At 41.8% G+C, this 21,343-nt stretch overlaps 1 protein-coding gene across 1 annotated transcript in view; it reads right to left on the bottom strand.

The window, feature by feature from the left end:
• Nucleotides 1–21,343, bottom strand: part of LOC104412106 (dedicator of cytokinesis protein 1-like) — an 85,321-nt gene that overhangs the window by 8,176 nt on the left and 55,802 nt on the right. Inside the window, exons 20-24 of the mRNA XM_010022710.1 lie at nucleotides 18,318–18,407; nucleotides 17,736–17,836; nucleotides 16,143–16,277; nucleotides 12,527–12,635; nucleotides 1,299–1,369 (exon numbers count right to left, since the gene is read on the bottom strand). Coding sequence (XP_010021012.1) covers nucleotides 1,299–1,369; nucleotides 12,527–12,635; nucleotides 16,143–16,277; nucleotides 17,736–17,836; nucleotides 18,318–18,407 — 506 coding nt within the window. The remainder of the gene's footprint in view (nucleotides 1–1,298; nucleotides 1,370–12,526; nucleotides 12,636–16,142; nucleotides 16,278–17,735; nucleotides 17,837–18,317; nucleotides 18,408–21,343) is intronic.

The raw sequence follows: 21,343 nt of genomic DNA, 5'->3' as shown, positions 1-21,343 counted from the left end.
GCCCTTCTTTTGTCCTCTCCCTTTTATCTCATCTTTAGAGTCTTCTCCCATGTTTCATTCAAGGTTTTAGATTTTAATCTTCATTTCTCTGTGCTGTTACCCCTTTACTTCAATCCTTACATACCACTAATGGAACAATACATGACCATATAAGCCAAAAATACAAAGAGATAATTCACATTCTATGCTTCCAATAAGAACCATGCACAGTTTAGGATCATAAGGTACCGTCACACCCATCAGCTGAACACTCAGATAACAAAAGATTCATCAATAATTTTGCAGCACTTCCTAAAATCATGGGGCTTTTGTTTCTCCCATTAAGACTTCACTTCTAAGTACTATTCAGTCTCAATTTAAGTGTCAGTAAAACTGTACTGCTTGAGCTGGAACAGGCCAAACGTGGTAATTCTCATTTGGTGTCTTTTCCCAGTACTTTTGCTATCGCATATGAAGGTTATGATTGAATCCAGAAACTCCACAGTAAAGATGTTCTCCCTAGGGCCACAGGAAGCAGCAGTGTACATGTAAAGAACTCCACAGCACAGGCAAGGAAAAGCTAAATGCCAGGTTCCTCAGCCCACTGGAATGTTAGACTAGGACTATACTTGTCTGTTTTATTTCTACTTCATCCTTCTTTTGCTCATTTTGATACCTCAGAACACAGAAATAAAAGCAGACAACGTATAGAAGGGTTTGTGCAATCAAATTAGGTAAAAAAGGGGGGGTTAACTTAATCACCTTGTAATTGCCCTGGGAAGGAGAAATTGGGTTTTTTTTACCTTTAAGTTAAAAGTTCTCCTGAAATACTAGTTTTGATTTGGTTTCTCTATTGTTTCTTTGTTCTAATGTCTCCCTCTTACCCTTTCTCTATTTACTAACAACATTCCTGTGTTGATGAGCTACCGAAATGTCAACCCAGCAATAGGATTCACTGAACAGAGTTCTTCTTTACATTTGATTTATACTTGAAAGAGTGAAGCATCAAGTTTTGCTGTCAGCTGCCTGATGGATAATTCTCACTACCTCATGACATGACTGTAGTCAACAGGACTGCAAAGTTTGCCAGGACATTTGTCAAACTGTGATGCACTACATGTCACTTAAAAACAAGCTATTTGTGTAGCCCTACAAATATTTGCAAGGGAAGAAAGGTAAAAAACCAAAGTGATAAAGCACCTCAGGTGATCATATTTCATTGCCCCGTATATGTTTCTATTACTGTGTGTATATATATATGCATGCAAACTAAAGATGTACACCAAGTTCACACTCCACATTTCATTAACTGTACTCACCTCAGTTCTTTTGCATCAAATACTAATTTCACATCATTGACAATAGCTGGCAAGTATTTAAGTGCTGCCCCCTAAGAAAAACAACAAACAAACAAACAAGATTGAGATTCATGTCTTTAAAGATGATATAAAAACTGCACAAAGAAAATCACACAAGAGCAGGTTGTTCTGGCTTCACTATTCACAGCTTCAGCTGAACCCCTGTGCCCTGCTCTTGGCAGATTCTTCTGGGGTAAGTTACCTGAACTGAAACTTAGTCAATACGGAACTTCATGATTTAACAGATTCAAAAGAAGAAAAAGGCATGAAAGATGAGTAAGCTAGCAAAACTGACAACATAGACTGAAAATAGAGACTTATAAGATCCACTCCTTATAACGTTATAGAAACCTTCTGGTTTATTGGTACACAACCACAGAATCCCAGCCTGGTTCCTCCAGCTCCAACCCCTGCCATGGGCAGGGACACCTTCCACTAGAGCAGGTTGCTCCAAGCCCCTGTGTCCAACCTGGCCTTGAACACTGCCAGGGATGGGGCAGCCACAGCTTCTCTGGGCACCCTGTGCCAGCGCCTCAGCACCCTCACAGGGAAGAGCTTCTGCCTCAGAGCTCATCTCAATCTCCCCTCTGGCAGGTTCAAGCCATTCCCCTTGCCCTGTCCCTACATCCCTCGTCCCAAGCCCCTCTCCAGGTCTCCTGGAGCCCCTTTAGGCACTGGAGCTGCTCTGAGGTGTCCCCTTCAGGAGCCTTCTCTTCTCCAGCTGCCCCAGCCCAGCTCTCTCAGCCTGGCTCCAGAGCAGAGCTGCTCCAGCCCTCGCAGCAGCTCCGGGGCCTCCTCTGGCCTCACTCCAGCAGTAGATGAGCAAGTGTTCTACCTAAGAAACATTAAGGCAGAAGTCTTTGGTCTTAATCTTACTCTTACTAGCTCGTATTTAGCAGTAGTTGTTAAAATAGGAAGAGCCACAGGGACACAGACTCAAGGAGCATTGCCTCGTCGGTATGTTCAAACCACAGAAAACTACACTTTTCTGCCTCAACCCTGGTCATTTTCAATCAAATTCCACCCTCCTTGAACAAGAGGTCAATTGTTTGATTACAGCCACAAGGGTAACCTCAAGTAGCCAGCGTGGGAAGCTTGCCAACACTTGCTAATCACTTTTGACAAAAGCAAAACCCCCCAAACACGTCAAGAGGTTAGATGCAGATTTCAAGAGTGTCCCAGTTTTTATTCATAGACCATTTAAACTGCCAAGCTCCATCATCCAACATCTCCACGTAGGCTTAAAGGACTAGTTCCATGCTCAGAAATCAAGCCCATAACTGTATTTATGCAAATAGTCCCTTTATATACAGGCTTATGTGTTCTGATGGATGAGGACTCTAATGACCAGTTATAAACCAGAGTCATTGCTGGGTTTTTATTTGCTTATCATTCAAATGTGTGTAGCAATAAATGTTTAGTAACACACACTAAAAGAGAGCTTGCATTTTATATCTGGAATTCAAATTTCACACTGAGCTGCTGCAATCATTAAAATTAACACTTTAACAGCTTACATCAAGTACTAGCAGGTAAAACTATTTACAACATCAATTTAAAGCCTGTAGTTACAACAATTATCAGCAATTTAGCTTCTACTTTATGGACTGAGCAATTAAAGTTTAATACCTTAAAACGTAAAGGAATTTGTGGAAGTGTTTTCCCTATTTCCAATCACAACTGACTGCATTATATGACAGGCAGTATCATCAGACAAGTAGGCTCTGCAGCCACGTGATTAAATCTCAGTGTAATCCAGAGGTCTACTAAAAGAGCCTCTTGTCGATATTAACTCTTGTCATTGAACAGCTCTCACTGTAGGTTTTACTCCGTGAGAAGCCACAGCTGAAGGTAGATCTTTTGGTAGCAGTAGCACAGTTGCAATGCTGGTTATTCCCAGGGTATTGGAACACAGGAGTGAGGAATATTAAATTCAGCAGATATAAAACCCGTTCGCATGTTTTCATGTAACGTCAGGAACAGAAAACCAAATAAGCAATCTGGTTTATTTTTTCCCCCACTGAAAGAAGTTAAATTCAATTACTTCCCATCTGGACAAAGGTTTCTCATTTCTGCAAGAAGGACATGGCAAACTGAATCAAAATCTTCATTTCACAGTTCCAGTGAGGCCTGAGACACTTGAAAATTCAAACCAGCATTAGAGCAAACACAATAATGAAGAACCTTCATGCTTTGATTTTTAATCAAACAGGTTTCTGCAATGATTCCCATGTGATCACATCACATACACAGCTGGAAATATCAGGCAACTGACTCAGTCAATAATTACACATAGTTTTGAGCTGGGCTACAATAAAACTTTTACTGCCCTAAGGGGCTTCTCTCTGTGGAAAACAAGTGAGAAATTATCACTGCTCCTACCAGGTTACAAAGTCACTCATTGCAAAGCACACAACTAGCAAAGGGGTTGAATAAAAAGGAGGGAAAGCAGAAACAAGACAGTGCAGCAGATGAATAACAGCTGTATTTTCCCTTTCTGGTGAGTAAAACTTCCTTGTACACACACTGTTATACTGACTGGTGGGATGTTAGTGGATGCTTTTTCCTGGGATGTGATTCACATGCAAGCCAAGGATCAGCAGACGACAAGTGCACGTCAGCCTGTGACCTAACTCCACATACAACTCATCCCTTACTCCTCCCTCTTCCCACCACACACAACCTTACCCACTTACAAGTAAGTCTTATTTCCCCTTTATTAATATCATAGCTATGGATAAAAGCTACTACACCACAGCCAAAGAGAATCCATATGAGAAGAACCATTAACTGACACTTAATACATGAACCAGCTGCCAATACAACCCATTGAACTGTGAAGTCAATGAGTGTAGTGCTTCAAGGATACCCTTCTAAACTATAAGATAAAGCAATTAAGCATGCCAAGAAATAAAACTCACTAAGTGAGAATAAGAAGGTCCAGAAAAGTCAAAGCTTTGCCTTAAACAGAATAAATTAAGCAATAATTGATGGCCACAGCTCTCTGCACAGCCAATACAGAGGACGAAATTCCAAGGTTTTATCATTGCAACTTATTCCTTAAATCATCACAACCACCTCTCCAGAGCAGCCAACCTTCACAACCTTTAAGATAAATTCATTGATGTACTTGTAATGACTGAACAGCTAATGATTGAACTTCTTCAGAGCTGGCAGTGAGATAACACAGGGGATTTTCACACTGAAGAAACACATTCAGTGATGGCCCACATCAAAACATCAGTTGGGGAAAAAGGAAACCTCTAGATATGATAAGAAGGGCAAAATATAAATCAGACCGTGCCCAACAGACATGTTATTTCTCCTGGTGGTCCCTCTGAACATCAGTTCACCGCCATAGCTCTTTTCTACCTAATGGTGCATTTCCAGTCAGGTTTAATGAGACAAGAACAGACAAGGAACGGGCTCTACCAAGGGAAAAAATAGCACATTCTTCAGACCTAAAGGTCCTGGAAATTTCTCTAAGTAAGCTTCATAAGACTGAGTAAGCTTCATTTATTTTTTGGAACAACAAAAAAGAACCCCAAAACCCCTAAGTGCTAAAACTACGCGGAGGAGCTGCCTTACAGAACAGCACCCAGGATTCTCATTCCTCCATGAAGGTAAGGGTGCTGAGGCGCTGGCACAGGGTGCCCAGAGAAGCTGTGGCTGCCCCATCCCTGGCAGTGTTCAAGGCCAGGTTGGACACAGGGGCTTGGAGCAACCTGCTGTAGTGGAAGGTGTCCCTGCCCGGGGCAGGGGTTGGAGCTGGAGGAGCTCTAAGCTCCCTTCCAACACAAACCAGTCTGGGATACTATGATGATTCCAAGATAGGCATCTACTAGCAGTCCTCTCAGAAAGACACGGAAGGACAGTTCCACATCTCCTCTTCATGTCCTTAGGCAAATGTAAGCTCCTCAAGTTTCAAGGTTTGGGACTCCCACCAAGGCCTCAGCAACCTGAATCCCTCCCCACTCATATCAGAAGTGGCTTTAAGCTACTTAGGAAGGAAACCCTAGTTATCTCTAGGACACGGTGTAAGTCTCTCCTCCAAGCCTAGCTCCCATCAAGCCCTCCATAGTTTTAGGTTTGGGAAAGACAACAGACAGACTAGTATTCCCATGGAGTCTGCTTTGAAAACCTTTGTTTGCTGGAGATGGCTTCACTTGTGAAAAGCAGCATTACTTCATGCATTTGGTCACCAGCACCCAAAGTCACCCAGTGCACCTTTTGAAAAGGCATGTAGGTTCTAGCTTAAACATTGCCAATCCAACACCAAAGCAAGCCATGAAGAACGTATCTATGCAGAAGGGAATATGCTCAGAAACATGTTTAAGAAGCATTGCAAGATTACTAAAATACAGCTGATTTCATATGCTGCTTGGAGACAGATCTTAAATATGATCCGTCCCAAAGGCAGAAAGTGATGCTGCAGTGTGTGCATTCAGCAAGTGCTGTTTGCAAGCATCTCCATTACTGTGTCACATCTGGTAGCACTTAGTACATCTGAAAGCTTGTGGAGTAACATAAATTACATACTCTTAAAAATTGTACCACACTTGAACTAACACTCTTGTGCATTAACACAAAGCTACACTAAAAGGGGACCAAAAATATGGCACTATATTCATAGAATCCTACAATGGCTGGGTTGGAAGGGACCTTCAAGATGACAGAATCAGCCAGGTTGGAAAAGACCTTTAAAATCATCAAGCACAATCATTACTAATTCCAGCTCCCAGCTGCTCACGCTCTGGGGGTGCACCCAGCACACGGGGGGGTTCTGGGCTCAAGTACACACTGAAGCCGGGTCATGGGGAGCTTCTCACTAACACCCCCAAGTCCTTCTCCTCAGAGCTGCTCCGTCCAGCCTCCTCCAGCCGGTGTTTGTGCTGGGGATTGCACCCCAGCATCCTTCTATCACTTGGTAGAAGACAAATTGTCTTCACAAACACTTCTTTGTCGTTTGAAAGCACACTCACATAACATAGGGATGCTTTCTGAAGTGGCTTAAAGTCACTTCTGATGCAAGTTTGGATAACAGGCAAACACTGGGAATTCTACTCACTTACTTTTGTTTATTACACCGTTGAGAACGCTGAGTAATCTCTTCATCAATACAAGCCAAAAACTACTACTGAGATACTAACAAGTCACTGGCAAATGAAAACAAAGCAGTGCAGGGTACTGCAAAGCAGTCTTGCAACAGCACAACGTTCTTCTATCCTATTCTTGGGTTTATACTGACAAGGAATGACAAAAAAATAGTAACCAAAGCTTCTCTCCAGTAGTTATTTAAGAAAACTGCAACAGTAACTTAAGGTTGTCATTAGGTTGAAAAATGATGTATTAAAGGACATGTGTTCCAAATAGCATAGTAGGGTTTGCCTAGGATTTAAGCTCACTCTTTGTACTACATAAAAGCAAAACTCCTTCATTTGAAAGTGACATTTTCTGAAGTCATTTGTTTCAAACTGCACACCCCGTGTCAAAATTAGGCATAAAATCCTTGCCAAATACAGCATATTCTTCTGAACTCTCTCATTTGATGAAGGAGTAATTTGTTTTACCTGACTCAATTTGAACAGGATTTTAATGTTAATTTTCATCTTTTGTGTCATTCAACACAAAGCGCCAACCTTTTACCCAAGCATTATCCTGATGCCATCCTGTGAAGCTTATTCAGCCAAATCCAGCCCTGTCAGCAGCTGGATGAACCAATACCCAGGAATGCCTGAATTTGTGAACTGCCCCCATCTACAGCAGTCATTTGTTCCAAATCACAACTGCACCAGTGCCTCCAGCCCAAAACCCAGTGTAAAACAGTACCAAGCATGATCACAAGTGAAGTGGCCTTCTATAGATTGTGTTTGTTCCCAGTGTAACGAACCTTCTAAGAGACAACAGAAGCCTCAGTTCACAGTTGCATTTTTTACCCAACTCATTTTACATGATGGTTATGAAATATTCAACCTGTTGGAAAAGCTCTGCAGACTAATGCAGTCTCTTTGTTTTCTTCTAGGTATCTCAGCAGCTTGTAATGTATTTCCCTGTCTTCATTTAAATGTTCTTTTGTGGCTTTAGGAATAAATGCTTAATATTAGAGTAGGAAAAAGCACAGCATGGATACTGAGGAATAGGCATTGTGTGTTAAAAGTGACAAGGATTACTGAAAAACCAGAGACACATAAGAGAATTTGCATTAGTAAAGTGTTATCACCTTCCACCCCGGCTCCGTGGTCACATTCTGGGGTAAGTTTACATACACATCTACTCTATCAAGCCTATTTAAAGCACAGAGAATTTGTCTTTTTCCAGTCATCCTGAGCAGCAGCAGAAAGTCACACGTAACAGCAAACATTAGAGCATGCTGCAAGAACCCTGCTGAGAATCATTCAGCTCCCTCCTCCAAAGCCAGCCGAAATCAGACGGTCCTCATCAATCTGATGCAGCTGGCTCAGCTGCCCTTGTTTCCAAGAGATGCAAGAATAAATTACCAGGAAACATTTGCATTTTTATCTCAACTTGAAGCATCGTGTTAGGCTTCAGCTGAGCTCCTGCTTAAACACTGAAAGGTTAAGGCAGTAATTGTCACACACAGATTAGTAGGAAATAGGAAGAAAACCAGGATAGCTCACTCCATTGGAACCATTAAAAACATGAGCACGTACCAAATGCTGCACACCTTAACTTCAACAGGGGAAGTTCAGGTCAGAGATAAGGAAGAAGTTCTTCACTGTGAGAGTGGTGAGGCCCTAGTATGATGAATGACAGTCACAGCTTGAGAAGCAGAGACCTTCCACATTGTTTTTTTCAAGTACCAGTTTGATTTTAGGAATCACTGCATTAAATCATAGAGTCACAGACTGGTTTGCGCTGGAAGGGAGCTTAGAGCTCCTCTAGCTCCAACCCCTGCCCCGGGCAGGGACACCTTCCACTAGAGCAGGTTGCTCCAAGCCCCTGTGTCCAACCTGGCCTTGAACACTGCCAGGGATGGGGCAGCCACAGCTTCTCTGGGCACCCTGTGCCAGCGCCTCAGCACCCTCACAGGGAAGAGCTTCTGCCCAAGAGCTCATCCCAGTCTCCCCTCTGGCAGGTTCAAGCCGTTCCCCTTGTCCTGTCCCTACATCCCTTGTCCAAAGCCCCTCTACAGGTTTCCTGGAGCCCTTTTAGGTATTGAAAGGCCACAGTAAGGTCTCCCTGAACTTTCTCTTCTCCAGGTTGAACAATATTCTTGCTTTTGCTTCCTTAAAGGTTGAAACTGAAGTCAGGTTTGCAAAGGCGCTACAGATATAAATTCTCCCCTATACCATGAAGTTTTGAATAGCTATAAATATACAAATTCAGAGTCTCTTTTTGTGCTCTAAGCCCTTAAATCCATGTACAACTCTCATAGTTTTCTTTTGAGGGAATTTTAATTTTAAATGTACCCAAAACCTTGAAAAACTCAGAAAAGGGGCAATTTAAATGCAAAAACATTACAGAACTGAAGATTTGAGGTACAGCCAGAAACAACCCATCAGCTTCCACAAGGACATAAACATTTGAATAGATAAAGAGCAATTCTTGCTAAGAACTTAAAACTAAAGCCATTCATTCTCCCCTGTGCAGTGTCAGCTTGAAGGCTACTTTTAACAGATAGGCTGGGGAAAAGCAGAATTCAGGATAACCAGCCCAAAGAGGAAAGTTTCCAACATTCCCCAACCAACTTTCCAGTGGCAGTTCTGCTTCCTGTTGATAAACTATCAAGAGAGATTATAATTTATACAAGGAGAAATAGAAATATTCTAATGTATGAATTAAGCATCTCTCTTTTAATGTGAAGCACCTTCATTTTCTGTGTAGGTCTTTTCAACTTCTTATCTCTCCAAACAGACTGACTTTGTATATGCTTATTTAGCTTCCCCAATATATACATTAAAACAAGCTTTAAACTGCTACAGCTAGATCTACTGATCTTAGCTGCACAACACAGGGACCTAGAAGTTTATCTGCTTGTCTTCATTAGTTGCTATACAGCTTCCACGGAGTAGCCAACAGCACAAGTGCTCACTGTGTCACACCAATGGTTTGTATTGCCCAGGACTGTACAACAGCGGCCACTGGAAATGCCATTTGGTTTTGGTGGCCCATTCCCCTCCTGGTTCTCTCCCCAGCATCCTTTAGAGACTGCATATCCACCACCCTTCCAGAACACCCATGGACTTGTCTGCAAATCTTCACACCCTCTTCCTGGGCTTGCTGCCACCGTCTGTCTCCATCACCCCCTGCAACAGCAGGCTTCAGGAATGAAATGATTTTACTAGTTTTAAATTAAGCTCCTACTGATGTCAGTGAGTGCACCCTATTTCTTGTGCTGTGGGATTTGGTGCAGAAGTGTTCCACAGACCTCGCACTCAGCACTGAAATGCACCGTTCCCAATCCTGGTCCTCTGTATCCCCTCATTTCCTGAGGTACAGAGACCAGAACAGCACCTGACATGCAAGATGCGGATCCTACCACAAAATCACAGCCCTGCCTTGTTCTCATCGTCACCCAACACCCTGTTGCTTCTTCGGCTGCCACTGCACGTGGAACCAGTGACCCTGGAAAGCTGTCAGTTACGACTCCATGGTGTCCTCCCCAGACTGCAACTGCCAGCTTCAAGTGGAGCATCACACAGGCATTAACCCACTCTTCCCAAGATGCCCTGTTTTATATTGTCTCCCTTACAGCTCACATTTTAGCACGGTCCGAGTTCTCCCTCAAGATTTCCTCTTGGTCCCTTTAGGTACTGGAAGATCACAGACAAAGATGTTGCATGAAGCCTGTAACGTCACATCCATTTCACAGAGTTACTGAAACCCTCCCAGGACTCCGACGTCTTTGTCAGTCAAGATGCACACAAGCCCTACTCATTCCCTCTCAAAAAAAACCCCACATTCATCCACCTATTCAACAATTTTATTCTTTGTAACAGAAGGACACACTTCCAGTTCCTGAAAAAGCTGCAGTGCTTCAGTGGGGATTTGAACATAATAAAAGCAATTCCACAAGCTGCAAAAAGCCAATACTAACAATTATGTGTTCTAAGAGCTAAGTAATTAGAGTCCAAAGAAGATGAAATCAATGAATAATGAATGAAAGGTTGTCAAGGCTTCTGAAATGCATCCACAAGCACACTTCTCAGACAACCCCACACTGGCTCATCTGTCAATGCCTCATCTCCCAGTGTACTTCACACAGGCAAATGCAGACAGCAGATGTGCTCTCCTGTCTGAATGTGAAACAACACATGGACTAGGACAGACAGTGCTGTAGTGTCATCTCTCTAGCCTTTCTGAGGAAGTTTGTGTCTTTTCCTACATCTCGGGTGAAGAAAACCAAGTCTATTTTGGGGGGTATTAATCTAATTCTTTTAAGGCATAAACTGTTGAGTAAGGAAAAAGCTCGTGTTGATCTGCCTTCGCGTTCATCTGCCTTCTTGGAGTAGGCCTCACAAATTTGTCCCAGGAAAATAAACCTTAAATTTAATGCTGGTAATCTGAAAACGTCCTATTTGTAAAGCTCCAACTCCAGGTCACTAAAACTTAGCCATTTCCATTCAGGATAGATGCTTTGTCAATAGGATGAAAATACAGCTGGACTGAAACATGTAATACCCCTATTTTGTTATCAGACGTTACAGTCTCAGTCTCTCACCAAATAATCAAACTCAGCAGCTTTATCCCCACTATTAGTGCTGTGTGCTCAGCATGGTGCTGATAGCCTAAGACCTGCGGGCACTCAGCTACAATGGACCTGTGTCTTTGACTTGGGTGTTCTCCTGCTCTACTGATCCTTGCTCCCTTCGAGAGGAACCTCTTGCACTGATACAGTACTCTGCCCCTCTTTGTCTTTGCCACCCAGGTGCTGTAGAATATTCTTCTAACACAACCATTGGACATCTGAGCAGGAGGAGTCATACTGTCAAACTGTCCCTAAATTCAACCCCAGTTCTTAGCCCCTTTCTGATCACCATCTTCCAACTGATTCAGCATGGCTAGGTCAAAAGTTACATCCTTTTATAAATACTATTGGGAACCACAAGGAAAACTTCAAGGTGCAGCTTATCAAACACATGTATGACAGGCTCTGTACTTCTCCATGGTGAAAGAGATTCATTAACAGAACATGAGACTGGTACCCACACAATGACCTTAGACTCCCGGGTACAGAACCTACCAGTCCTTTTATTCAGTGCTTCTAGCCTCCGACATCAACACCCATGTTCACTTGAGGTCAGAGACCACATGCCCAACTCCACAAGCCAGTCAATGTGACCAAAAGCACATACTGTTTTAAAGGGACAACAGAAGAGGGGTGAGGGGTGAAGTTTGCAGTCTGACTCATTACTGATTTTCCATTGAAAATACGTATTAGAGCCTAAGATACTACATTCAAGTTCCTGAATAACCCAAGATGTCATAGAATTCTAGAATCCTGGAATGGTTTGTGTTGGAAGGGACCTTCAAGCTCATCCAGCTCCAACCCCTGCCACGGGCAGGGACACCTTCCACTAGAGCAGGTTGCTCCAAGCCCCTGTGTCCAACCTGGCCTTGAACACTGCCAGGGATGGGGCAGCCACAGCTTCTCTGGGCACCCTGTGCCAGCGCCTCAGCACCCTCACAGGGAAGAGCTTCTGCCCAAGAGCTCATCTCAATCTCCCCTCTGGCAGGTTCAAGCCGTTCCCCTTGTCCTGTCCCTCCATCCCTTGTCCAAAGCCCCTCTCCAGGTTTCCTGCAGCCCCTTTAGGCACTGGAGCTGCTCTAAGGTGTCCCCTTCAGGAGCCTTCTCTTCTCCAGGCTGCCCCAGCCCAGCTCTCTCAGCCTGTCAGTGCATAAGAGCATAAGAACATGGGGATCTACATTGTCATCTGCATCTTAAAGATAATGCCTTAAGAATATCTTAATGTTAAGGTTATACAAGTTAAATAACCTCCCTTAAAAGGGAACTTAAGTTCTCCTTTAAAAATCAAAGTGAGGTACTTGCAGCGATTTAAGTAAACTTACTTGTTTAGTCATCAACCCTTCACTGGAATCACTAAGTATTAACCATGGTTGAAGTAAAATACTTATGGGCACAAACACAAGCATACACCTTATGTACTACCTACCTGTGGTTTAGGATGCTAACCTAAAGCCAAGATGGAGATCTGTAGAGTACGTACCTTCACTATGACAGTCTGATCAGAGATGCTGCTCATCATCTCATTGATGGACTTAAAGAGCTGCAGCAGAGACTCCCTGAAGTCTGCTTCTCCTTTGTTTTCATAAAGTCTGAAAGAGAATTAAGTTCCATAAGCACAATCCAACTAAAATGGAAATGGAGTTTTAATTTCATTTTCAAATGACAGACAACAATCTGTTGCATTACTCTTGTTTTTTGAAGTTCAAGAATATCTACAATTCTCTTCACTGAACCAAGAGTTTCCTTCCACAAAGGGCAATAAGGACAAGACAGACTGACTGAGCTGGGGGCCAGCAGGAACAGCAGATTCTTGTTTTCAAGCTTCCCATGTGAAATGCCACATCCAGTACTGTCTCTGCCTTCAAGTCACAGTGAGTCCCTCAGCATTGACCCAATTCCACGTGCCCACAAAGCAGTGGGATAGAGTCTCTTGCCCCTGCACAACAGTGAGCAGATGTCTGGGAGGCCCAATGCCAAGCAGCTCTCTGATGATGAAGCCAGAAAGCATCCAGACAACTTGCCAGCAAGCATTAAAATCTACCAATGGCCTAAGGTGAATGACGTTGTGGAAGATAAAAAGAAAGCCTAGCAACCCATTGTTTGCTAGAAAACCCATGTCTTTTTGACATGGGAAGGGAACACTGAAGTTCATTTCAACTCTCATTCCTGGCTCGCTGAACTGAACTAGTTAAGCAGTTTCCCCATACAGTCAGTACAGATGTCACAGCAGAATGACTATTCCACAGCTCAAGTTCAAAAGGCAAGTCTCTGTGCCTTCAGGGGGATTTCTTAGAGCTCATCTGCCCATAGGGACCCCTTTCTCACTCTTTCTTTCCACCAGATGGTTTCAGGGGGATAAAATCTGCCCTGAGACACCTGAGCAACACTGAAGGCAAAAAACCATCCAGCCAAGTTGAAGAACTTGGTCCACTGGTTCAGTACAGCACAGGAGTGAACGTTCCCGAAACACTCTTGCATATTTTGAATGCACAATGATCTCTGCCTCAGGTGTAGGATGAGACAATTCCTACTAGGAAATGGGAAAGGAGAAGACCAGTAGCTCTACATAAATCCTTTACATGTTTTTCCTCCCCTCTGGCAGTTTGTACAACTCATCTACATAAAGGCTATTGTAAATACACTTCTTTAACCCCAGCTACACAGATTTCACATGATGCCCCCAAAAAACAGTGCTTAAAAGAAGCCAAGGAGAACGTGGCATCCAGGTCAAACCTAAACACGGGTGTTTATCATGGAATCCTAGAAAGGATTGGGTTGGAAGGGACCGTAAAGCTCATCCAGTTCCAACCCCCTACCACGGGGCAGGGACACCTTCACTAGAGCAGGTTGCTCCAAGCCCCATCCAACTTGGCTGAACCACTTATCACAGGAAGAAAGGGGTTTATATCTTAAGGTAAAACACGGAATTCAGAATTATCTTGCTGCTTTACACTGAAACTAATATGTATCATTTTCAGTGCTGCGTTCATAAACCTTTGGGAGCCACAGGTATTAAAAAATGCTGTTTAACCAGCACACAGGGGAAATGTGCGCTACAGAAAAAATATTAAACTGAGCCGTTTGGCTGCACAAATTTCTATTCCCCTTTTAGGCTAAAAATGGGGGTTATGCAGGACAAATTACTTGTGAATTCCTAATTTCATTAATGGATTTCAGGGTCCCCCTGAACATATTAAAGAGGTGAAATTAATACCAATAGAAAGAGTAACTAAACTCGACAGTCCAATAAATCAAAGTGCTTCAAAAGAGCTTTGTGTTTCAAAAAGGAAATGGTAATAAAAATAAACAAGTTATTCATCAATGGGTTTCTACTGCCAGTTATTAACATATATTTAACACACCTGATAGCTGCAATGGTTCTGTGCACTATGAGAAAACCAGGATTACACCGAGTTGACCCTTTAGCACTGCCTTCGAAATGTTAAGACTGTTGTAAATGCAACACAACCACTGGGATCATTACTGAGCAAACCAAATAAAGCTATTGCTAAAGTTCACGTACAGTATTTTGCCTTTATAAACCTTGATATACTGAGCAAATAGATTTGCCACCAGGCTTTACCTAGATAAGTGAAGCTTCTATGGATTTATCCAGAACTGAACCTTGCCTACAATCACATTACTGAAATGCACCATGTATTTAGTCCCCTACTGTATTACCAGAGTTAAAAACATGTAATATTTTTTAATAGAAGATTCTGCTGGCTCCTTGCTATTGCTCACTGAAACACTGATGATATTTCAGAAGGCTGCTCCACTCCTGCATTATAATCATTTCAAATCACACACCTCAGGCAGGATTGAAGTCTTACAGCAGAACAAATCATGGTGTCATTCAGCATTCAGGAGCTTTGCTGATTAATCCCCTGTCATTGAGAGCTGTGTCTTCCCCATGCTAAAGAACAGTGAATTAATGCTTAGCAGGAGGAAATCCAATGGCCAATACTAGAGGGTCATATTGTCTGTAAATCTAATCTGCAGCAAGGGATAATTATTTCTTTTTCTGATTTAAAGTGATTTGTAGGACCTGTAACAGTGTAAGTGACATTCAGTATTTTATGAATCTCACAGTAAGACTCCTACAGAAATAAATTACAAGCTCTCAATTAGAGAAAGGTTGGTGGAATTGATAACTTCAGAGCTCTACATAAATCCCTTGTAATAAGGTTGTTACTGTCGCTAAGAAGCGGTAAAAGGATTGAATCTCAGTGAAGATGGATACATTATCAATTTGGTTTATAACCTCTTTAATATTTTGTGTATAAAACAGAGCACTGACTTCAAAATTCACTGCACAATTACTTGTGCTTGGCTTAATGGGTGGATGCAGACAGAGCCAGCATGTTGAGCACACAGGAGGTCAAGTGGGGAGCACAAAACAGGCCCCCAGCAGCCCCCTGCCACACTGGCAGGCAAAGGAAGAGCTTTCACAGAAAGCCAAGTGATTCTCCTATCACTCTCAGACAGATTTCTGCAGCCCATCCTCCCTTTCCACTTTCCCATCTCACTCACTGAAACTTACTGAGACTGCAAGGCCCCACAAACCCAACCAGAGTCATGGAATGGTTTAGGTTGGAAAGGACCTTAAAGCTCATCCAGTTCCATCCCCCTGCCACAGATCTCATTCTCCTCTCTGGCAGGTTAAAGCCATTTCCTCTTGGCCTGTCCCTACAGGCCCTTGTCCAAAGCTTTCTTGTAGACCCTTTTGCCACTAGGAAAAGCCCAGGCCTGGATGAGGGACAGGAATCCATGAACACTCAGTCCTTTCAATGTTTCACCCACAGCAACAGGCAGTTCTTAACAGAAGTTTCCCAAATAGTGGCAAGCTTTATTTGTTCAGAGACCTAAACTATAGAGAGCTGAAACACATCATGATTTTGGCAGTGTAGTACTTAAAATATACATCTCTTCAGGATATCCTGGGGAATAGCTGTCTCCAGAAGTAAGTTCCAGCAATTTAAGATCTAAACCAGTGCAATATTGAGCAACTTTAACTTGTTGCATTACAAAATGTAGGCACTTTTTGAGCAATACTGGCAATGGGAATGACAGGTTTCAGCATCCACCACACTTACTGATTGAACAATATCCTGGACCGGACTATGAACTTGAAGATGTACTCCAGAGCTTTCATAGCTTTGAAGAGTTGATCTGTGATACCACACTTCTCTGCATTATCCACGTATGTTTTTAACACTTTAGTCAGCTTTCTGTTTAAATACAAAACACACACAAGTTACAAGGCCACAGAGAAGAATTTCAAGTTTGAAAGGCTTAAAGAAAAATTACGTGTCCAAGTAGTGCCCAACATGCTCAAAAATTAATTGTACAACTAATGAACCCCTTATGTTCTTGGTTTTGCTGGTAAGTAGCTGCAATCTATGCTTGAGTACAAAGACACAGACCGTAACACCATTCATTCAACACACAAGCAATACAGCAAGTCTCAGTAAGACTTATTTTCTGCTGGATATTTAGGGATATTCAGGTTTAAGTTATTATAAAGATGCAGCTACTAATAATAATCAAAATAATGAGAATAAATTAAATACAAACTCGTTGTTAGTATTAAAACATGTTAAATGGGAGTTTCTTCACTAAACAAGGCTTCCCCTTTACATAACTATCCCATGGATTTGGGGCTATATGTATCAAAGATGTATCTAACACCAGTTGGATATTTTAAAGTTTATCAGACTTGAAAGTGAAATAACTTTAAAAATTATACTATTTCAGCTACCTCCCTCCCAGTGAATATCAATCACGATTTTAATGCAGCTACAAGCAATTCCATTTCAAATTATCCTGGCTACACTGTAGGTTTCCACATCCACACTAAGAGTAAGTACAACGATATACCACTAACAGAAAAGAACATTAAGACAGACAGATAACTTGATACAGAGGGATTTATTTAAATAGGAGAAACTGACTAAGACTTTCAATAACCACTTTGATATTGTCCATGCAACATCTCCTTAAACTTGTGCAATAAAAGGCAGGGAGAGGGCAGGGATTTGTCATGCCCATGGGCACAAATCAAGCCAGAATCCAGCAATTCCAGCATCCTCAAGCTTAACCCTATTCCTGCCTCCCTGCATTTAAGGAGGGGAAGGATGCTCTTCAATGTCTACCAGTGCAAGGGCCACCTTCAGCACTTGCTAATAGAACCAGATGCTCAAGGATGCTTCATCCTTTATCCTTTTGCAGCAGCAAAGAGCCTCACCATACAGAAATCTTTTAGCAAGCCAAAATAATAGACCTTTGGGATTTTTTGTTCTTCACTGCTTCCTCCCCAAAGTGACAATAATGCAGGTAATACAGAATAGAACATCAATTTAATGCACTAAATGGATCTTAGAAGCATCTTAAATGGACATGATTTCTTTCTCAAGTATGACTGAGAATTACTTATGAGTGTTTTCTTTACAAAACAATTCTCAAAATCATCAGATCAACCTCTCTTATACCACAAAAATCAAGACTACCTCTTACAAATTGATCCAATGTTTTACTACCGTTATTTAAGAGGGCAAGAGATACAACCCTCCCAGCCTCCCAAGCTCTATGGGCAAATTCCCAGTGAACCTATGCAAACAAGTAGCTGCATTAACATTATCTGGAGATATTATACAAGCCCCATTAGAGAGAGCAGATTTGAACATTACGTGTAGGCTAACGTAGCACTGAAGTGCTTCTTGATGTAGGTTTCCAAGACAGGATTAAAATGTTGAAATTTTCTGTCAGCAATCAGTCCTATGATAAATACCTGAAAAAACAACAAAACTATTGCATTATCCTCAAAAACACTTCAGTTTCGTACATTCACCCACCTTTATTTTTGGAGAAGCCACATTAGTAACATTAAAACACATAGATTTTAGTTGTTTATTATCCTCCCAATGTATTAATGTTTTCTTTTCCTGTGAAAACGTCCCATTCATAACAAAGTTTTCTGTTCTAAGCAGAAACTTTGTTTCTGTCCTAAATTCTGCTGTTCATCCACTACAGTGACTGGATTCAATTGCTTTCATCTTTTCTGGGAGGATGACATGATTCAATCCAAGCCCTTTTTGATCAAGTCCAACTGAAACTTCAAATGTAATTTTCAGATTCAGTAATAAATAACAGCTAAGAAAATCTTTTACAGTTTTATTCATCAGTTCCATTTATTCATCATTACAGTAGCACTATTTTAGATATTATGCATATATCTACAGTCTAAGATGTTATGCACAATGCAAACTTACCAAAGCATCAAACACCAACGTGTCAAATGTCTCACTCTCCGAGTTCTCCATCATTATGTTAAAAAGTGCATCCAATGTGTCTTGAAGGAACTGCAAATACATACACAGGTCATCATGTTTTACAGGAGAAATGGAATTCAGATTTCACACAGGTTTCTACAGATGTATTTGCTTTCATTTATACATTTCACAAAGTAAAGACAATTTAAAAGTTAGCCAAAAGAAAAGAACATTTTGGTTTACAGCAAATTATTTTTTAGTTAAGTTGATTATCTAGAGATCTGGATCACTCAAATAGAACAGAAAAAGGTCAGAAATCACACTTGGTACACTTGAATAAGGAGTTTAATCTATTGTAGTGAATGAACAAGTATGCATTTCAATCCTCAGTTTCAACATACAGCCAACAGGATCATGCAGTTTCGTACAACTGATGTTTCAGAGCACAAACCAGACAAGCAACCAAGTCTCATGCCAAATAAATCAAGTCACCCTCAGTAGTTTTGAGCTGAGCAATGAGCAGTGCACAGCGCATCGCTTTTGACGGCTGCATCGACTCAGATCCACAACTTCAAATGAGAGCACACATGCAGGCATGGGAAACAGAGCACACAACCTGCTGCCCCAGCCCAAACCTACACGCCTCTAGCACTGTAACACAGGAAGAGTCTTCACTAGCCAGTTGGCTGGACCCTGATCTGTGCAATACGAGAGTAAAAGCAGATTAGTGTCAGGGGATTCAAGTTAAGCAGAGGGATAAAAGACGGTTTACATGTGTAATTACAGTATTTCTTCCCAGTGACAGCAAGAAATCAATGCATGGCCCAGAGATACCCATCAACACACTCATTTTATCGGCGTGGGATTCTGCATCTGAGCAGTTTCTTCCACCAGATGACAAAAAAGACATGGGGCCCTCAAAGGCAGAGTAAGGATGGATTGTGGCCCCGGTTTGTATTTGTTTTGGCTGAGGAAAAAGGGGTTCAACATGGATTGTTCCAGCACATCTGTATCAAATGAAGTAAAAATGGGTTTTGTCTTGTACATGAGACAAGGTATAGTTGGGGAAGAACATCTGAACAAGCAGAAGGCAACTGATTCAAACTGGGTTTGTTCAGCCTAGAGAAAAGACTTGGGAGAGACCTTATCACCATGATCCAATATTTAAAGGGTGACTACAAAGACAGAGACTCCCTTTTTACAAGGAATCCCATGGGAAAGACGAGGAGTGATGGGCACAAATTACTCCTGGGGAGATTCTGACTGGACACGAGGAAAACTTTCCCTAATGAGAACAACCAGCCACTGGAATCACCTCCCTACGGAAGTGGTAGATTCCCCAGTGTTGGACCCTGGACAGGGTGCTGGGACATCTAGTCTATGTCACACTTTGTCTAGCAAGGTTGGACCAGATGATCCCTGAGGTGCCTTTAATCTGGGATTCTGATTACTGAGATTGAAACTACAAAGAGAGATTATATACACTGGAAAAACCAGCCTGACTCCCAACTTCCTCCAAAGTTTTTATCTGTGCAATGAGTCTCCTGGAGCAAACATGATTCCATGATTCACCTGGACTATCTATTAGACTACAGTTAAATCTCAGGAATTAAACTCCATTTAGCAGCTCATTAAGCACTGCTGAATGCCAAACATGGAGCCACAGTTCAATGGTACTAGTATCTGAAGATATAAAAAGGGAAAGGCAGAATGCCTGCAGCTGATTTTAGATTCAGTTCTGGGGGAGATCCAGCTCACAATTTCACCACAGGATTTCAGTCGACAGCCGTCTCAGTCCCATTTGTTCAATTAAAGAACATGTGCAAAAGTACATTTAACCAGCAGCTGGCAGGAAGGAAAGAGTAAAGTAGAGTTTTGAGAGGAGAACTTTCTGCCTTGGTTTGAAGAGAAGCAGCACTCTCAGATACCAAACACCAAACAGCATCTGGCTATGTCCCTTTAAAAACAAAGGATGTTAGAAGGCCATATCATGATCCACCAAGTTTCATTTCACATTTAGACACCATATATTGAGTTTCATTAGCAGAGTTCAAGTTTATATCCATTCACAAGGACTTTGTGTGACAGCAAGAACACAGGATAGATGCTTTTCTTGTACATAGTAGGAGGAAAACATTTCACAGGTAGGGAACTAGTATGAATGATTTGTAGACTATGAGTTTACCCTCCCATATTCTACAGACTCTGTGCACAAATGGAGCCAGAGCCTCTGTTAAAGGAAGATAACATTTACAGTTTCCATACACTATTGAAACAGTCTATCAGAGAATGAGTGTCTTGTTCACTTATCACTAAGGAAGAGGTCAGCCACCAGTGGACAGAGGCATTATACTGGACTTCTAAATACACTGAAATAGTTTAACTAAATATTTGAATATGCTTTATCATACTTTTTTTTTTACTATACACAGACTGTACCATGTCTCTCATTTCAAAACCATGAAGGACAGAAAAGCTGAAAGAATAAAAAGGAACAGTTCCAAACTAGATACTGTGAGCATACAACAGAGCAGCGTACACAGAGATTGTCTGAGCACTGCTGTAACAGATGGATAACACAAATAGGGGTCTTCTATAAAAAGAATAAGTGACGAAAAGCATAATATTAAACATTTGCCAACATCCATCAAGCAGTAATCTGTGCTACACACTCTGATGTCATTGGGAGGAAAGGAAAAATTACAAATGAGAGAGCTATGACAGTGCTTAGCAGAAGTATCTGTCAAGTTTTGAGCTGTCAAGTGATCCACAATAAAATAGCAGCAGGTAGAACCTCCCTGAAAAACAAGTCATGGGAAAGACATTTTCCCCACACTCAACAGGGATAATATCAGCATTCTCAGACTTAAGTGATTTGAAGATGAGGCATTCTCATTATCCTATTAACCAAATCAAAATCCACTGAAGTAAGGACACAACACTAGAGGCCCTTAAGGGTCATCTGTGCCCAGTACATCACATCTTTTGACATTCTTGGATTTGATTTAGTACAGAGCATTCATTAA

This window comes from Nestor notabilis, unplaced genomic scaffold (assembly GCF_000696875.1).
Source record: "Nestor notabilis isolate BGI_N333 unplaced genomic scaffold, ASM69687v1 scaffold7949, whole genome shotgun sequence".
Classification (NCBI taxonomy): domain Eukaryota; kingdom Metazoa; phylum Chordata; class Aves; order Psittaciformes; family Psittacidae; genus Nestor; species Nestor notabilis.
This window is presented reverse-complemented; position numbering and strand designations above follow the sequence as displayed.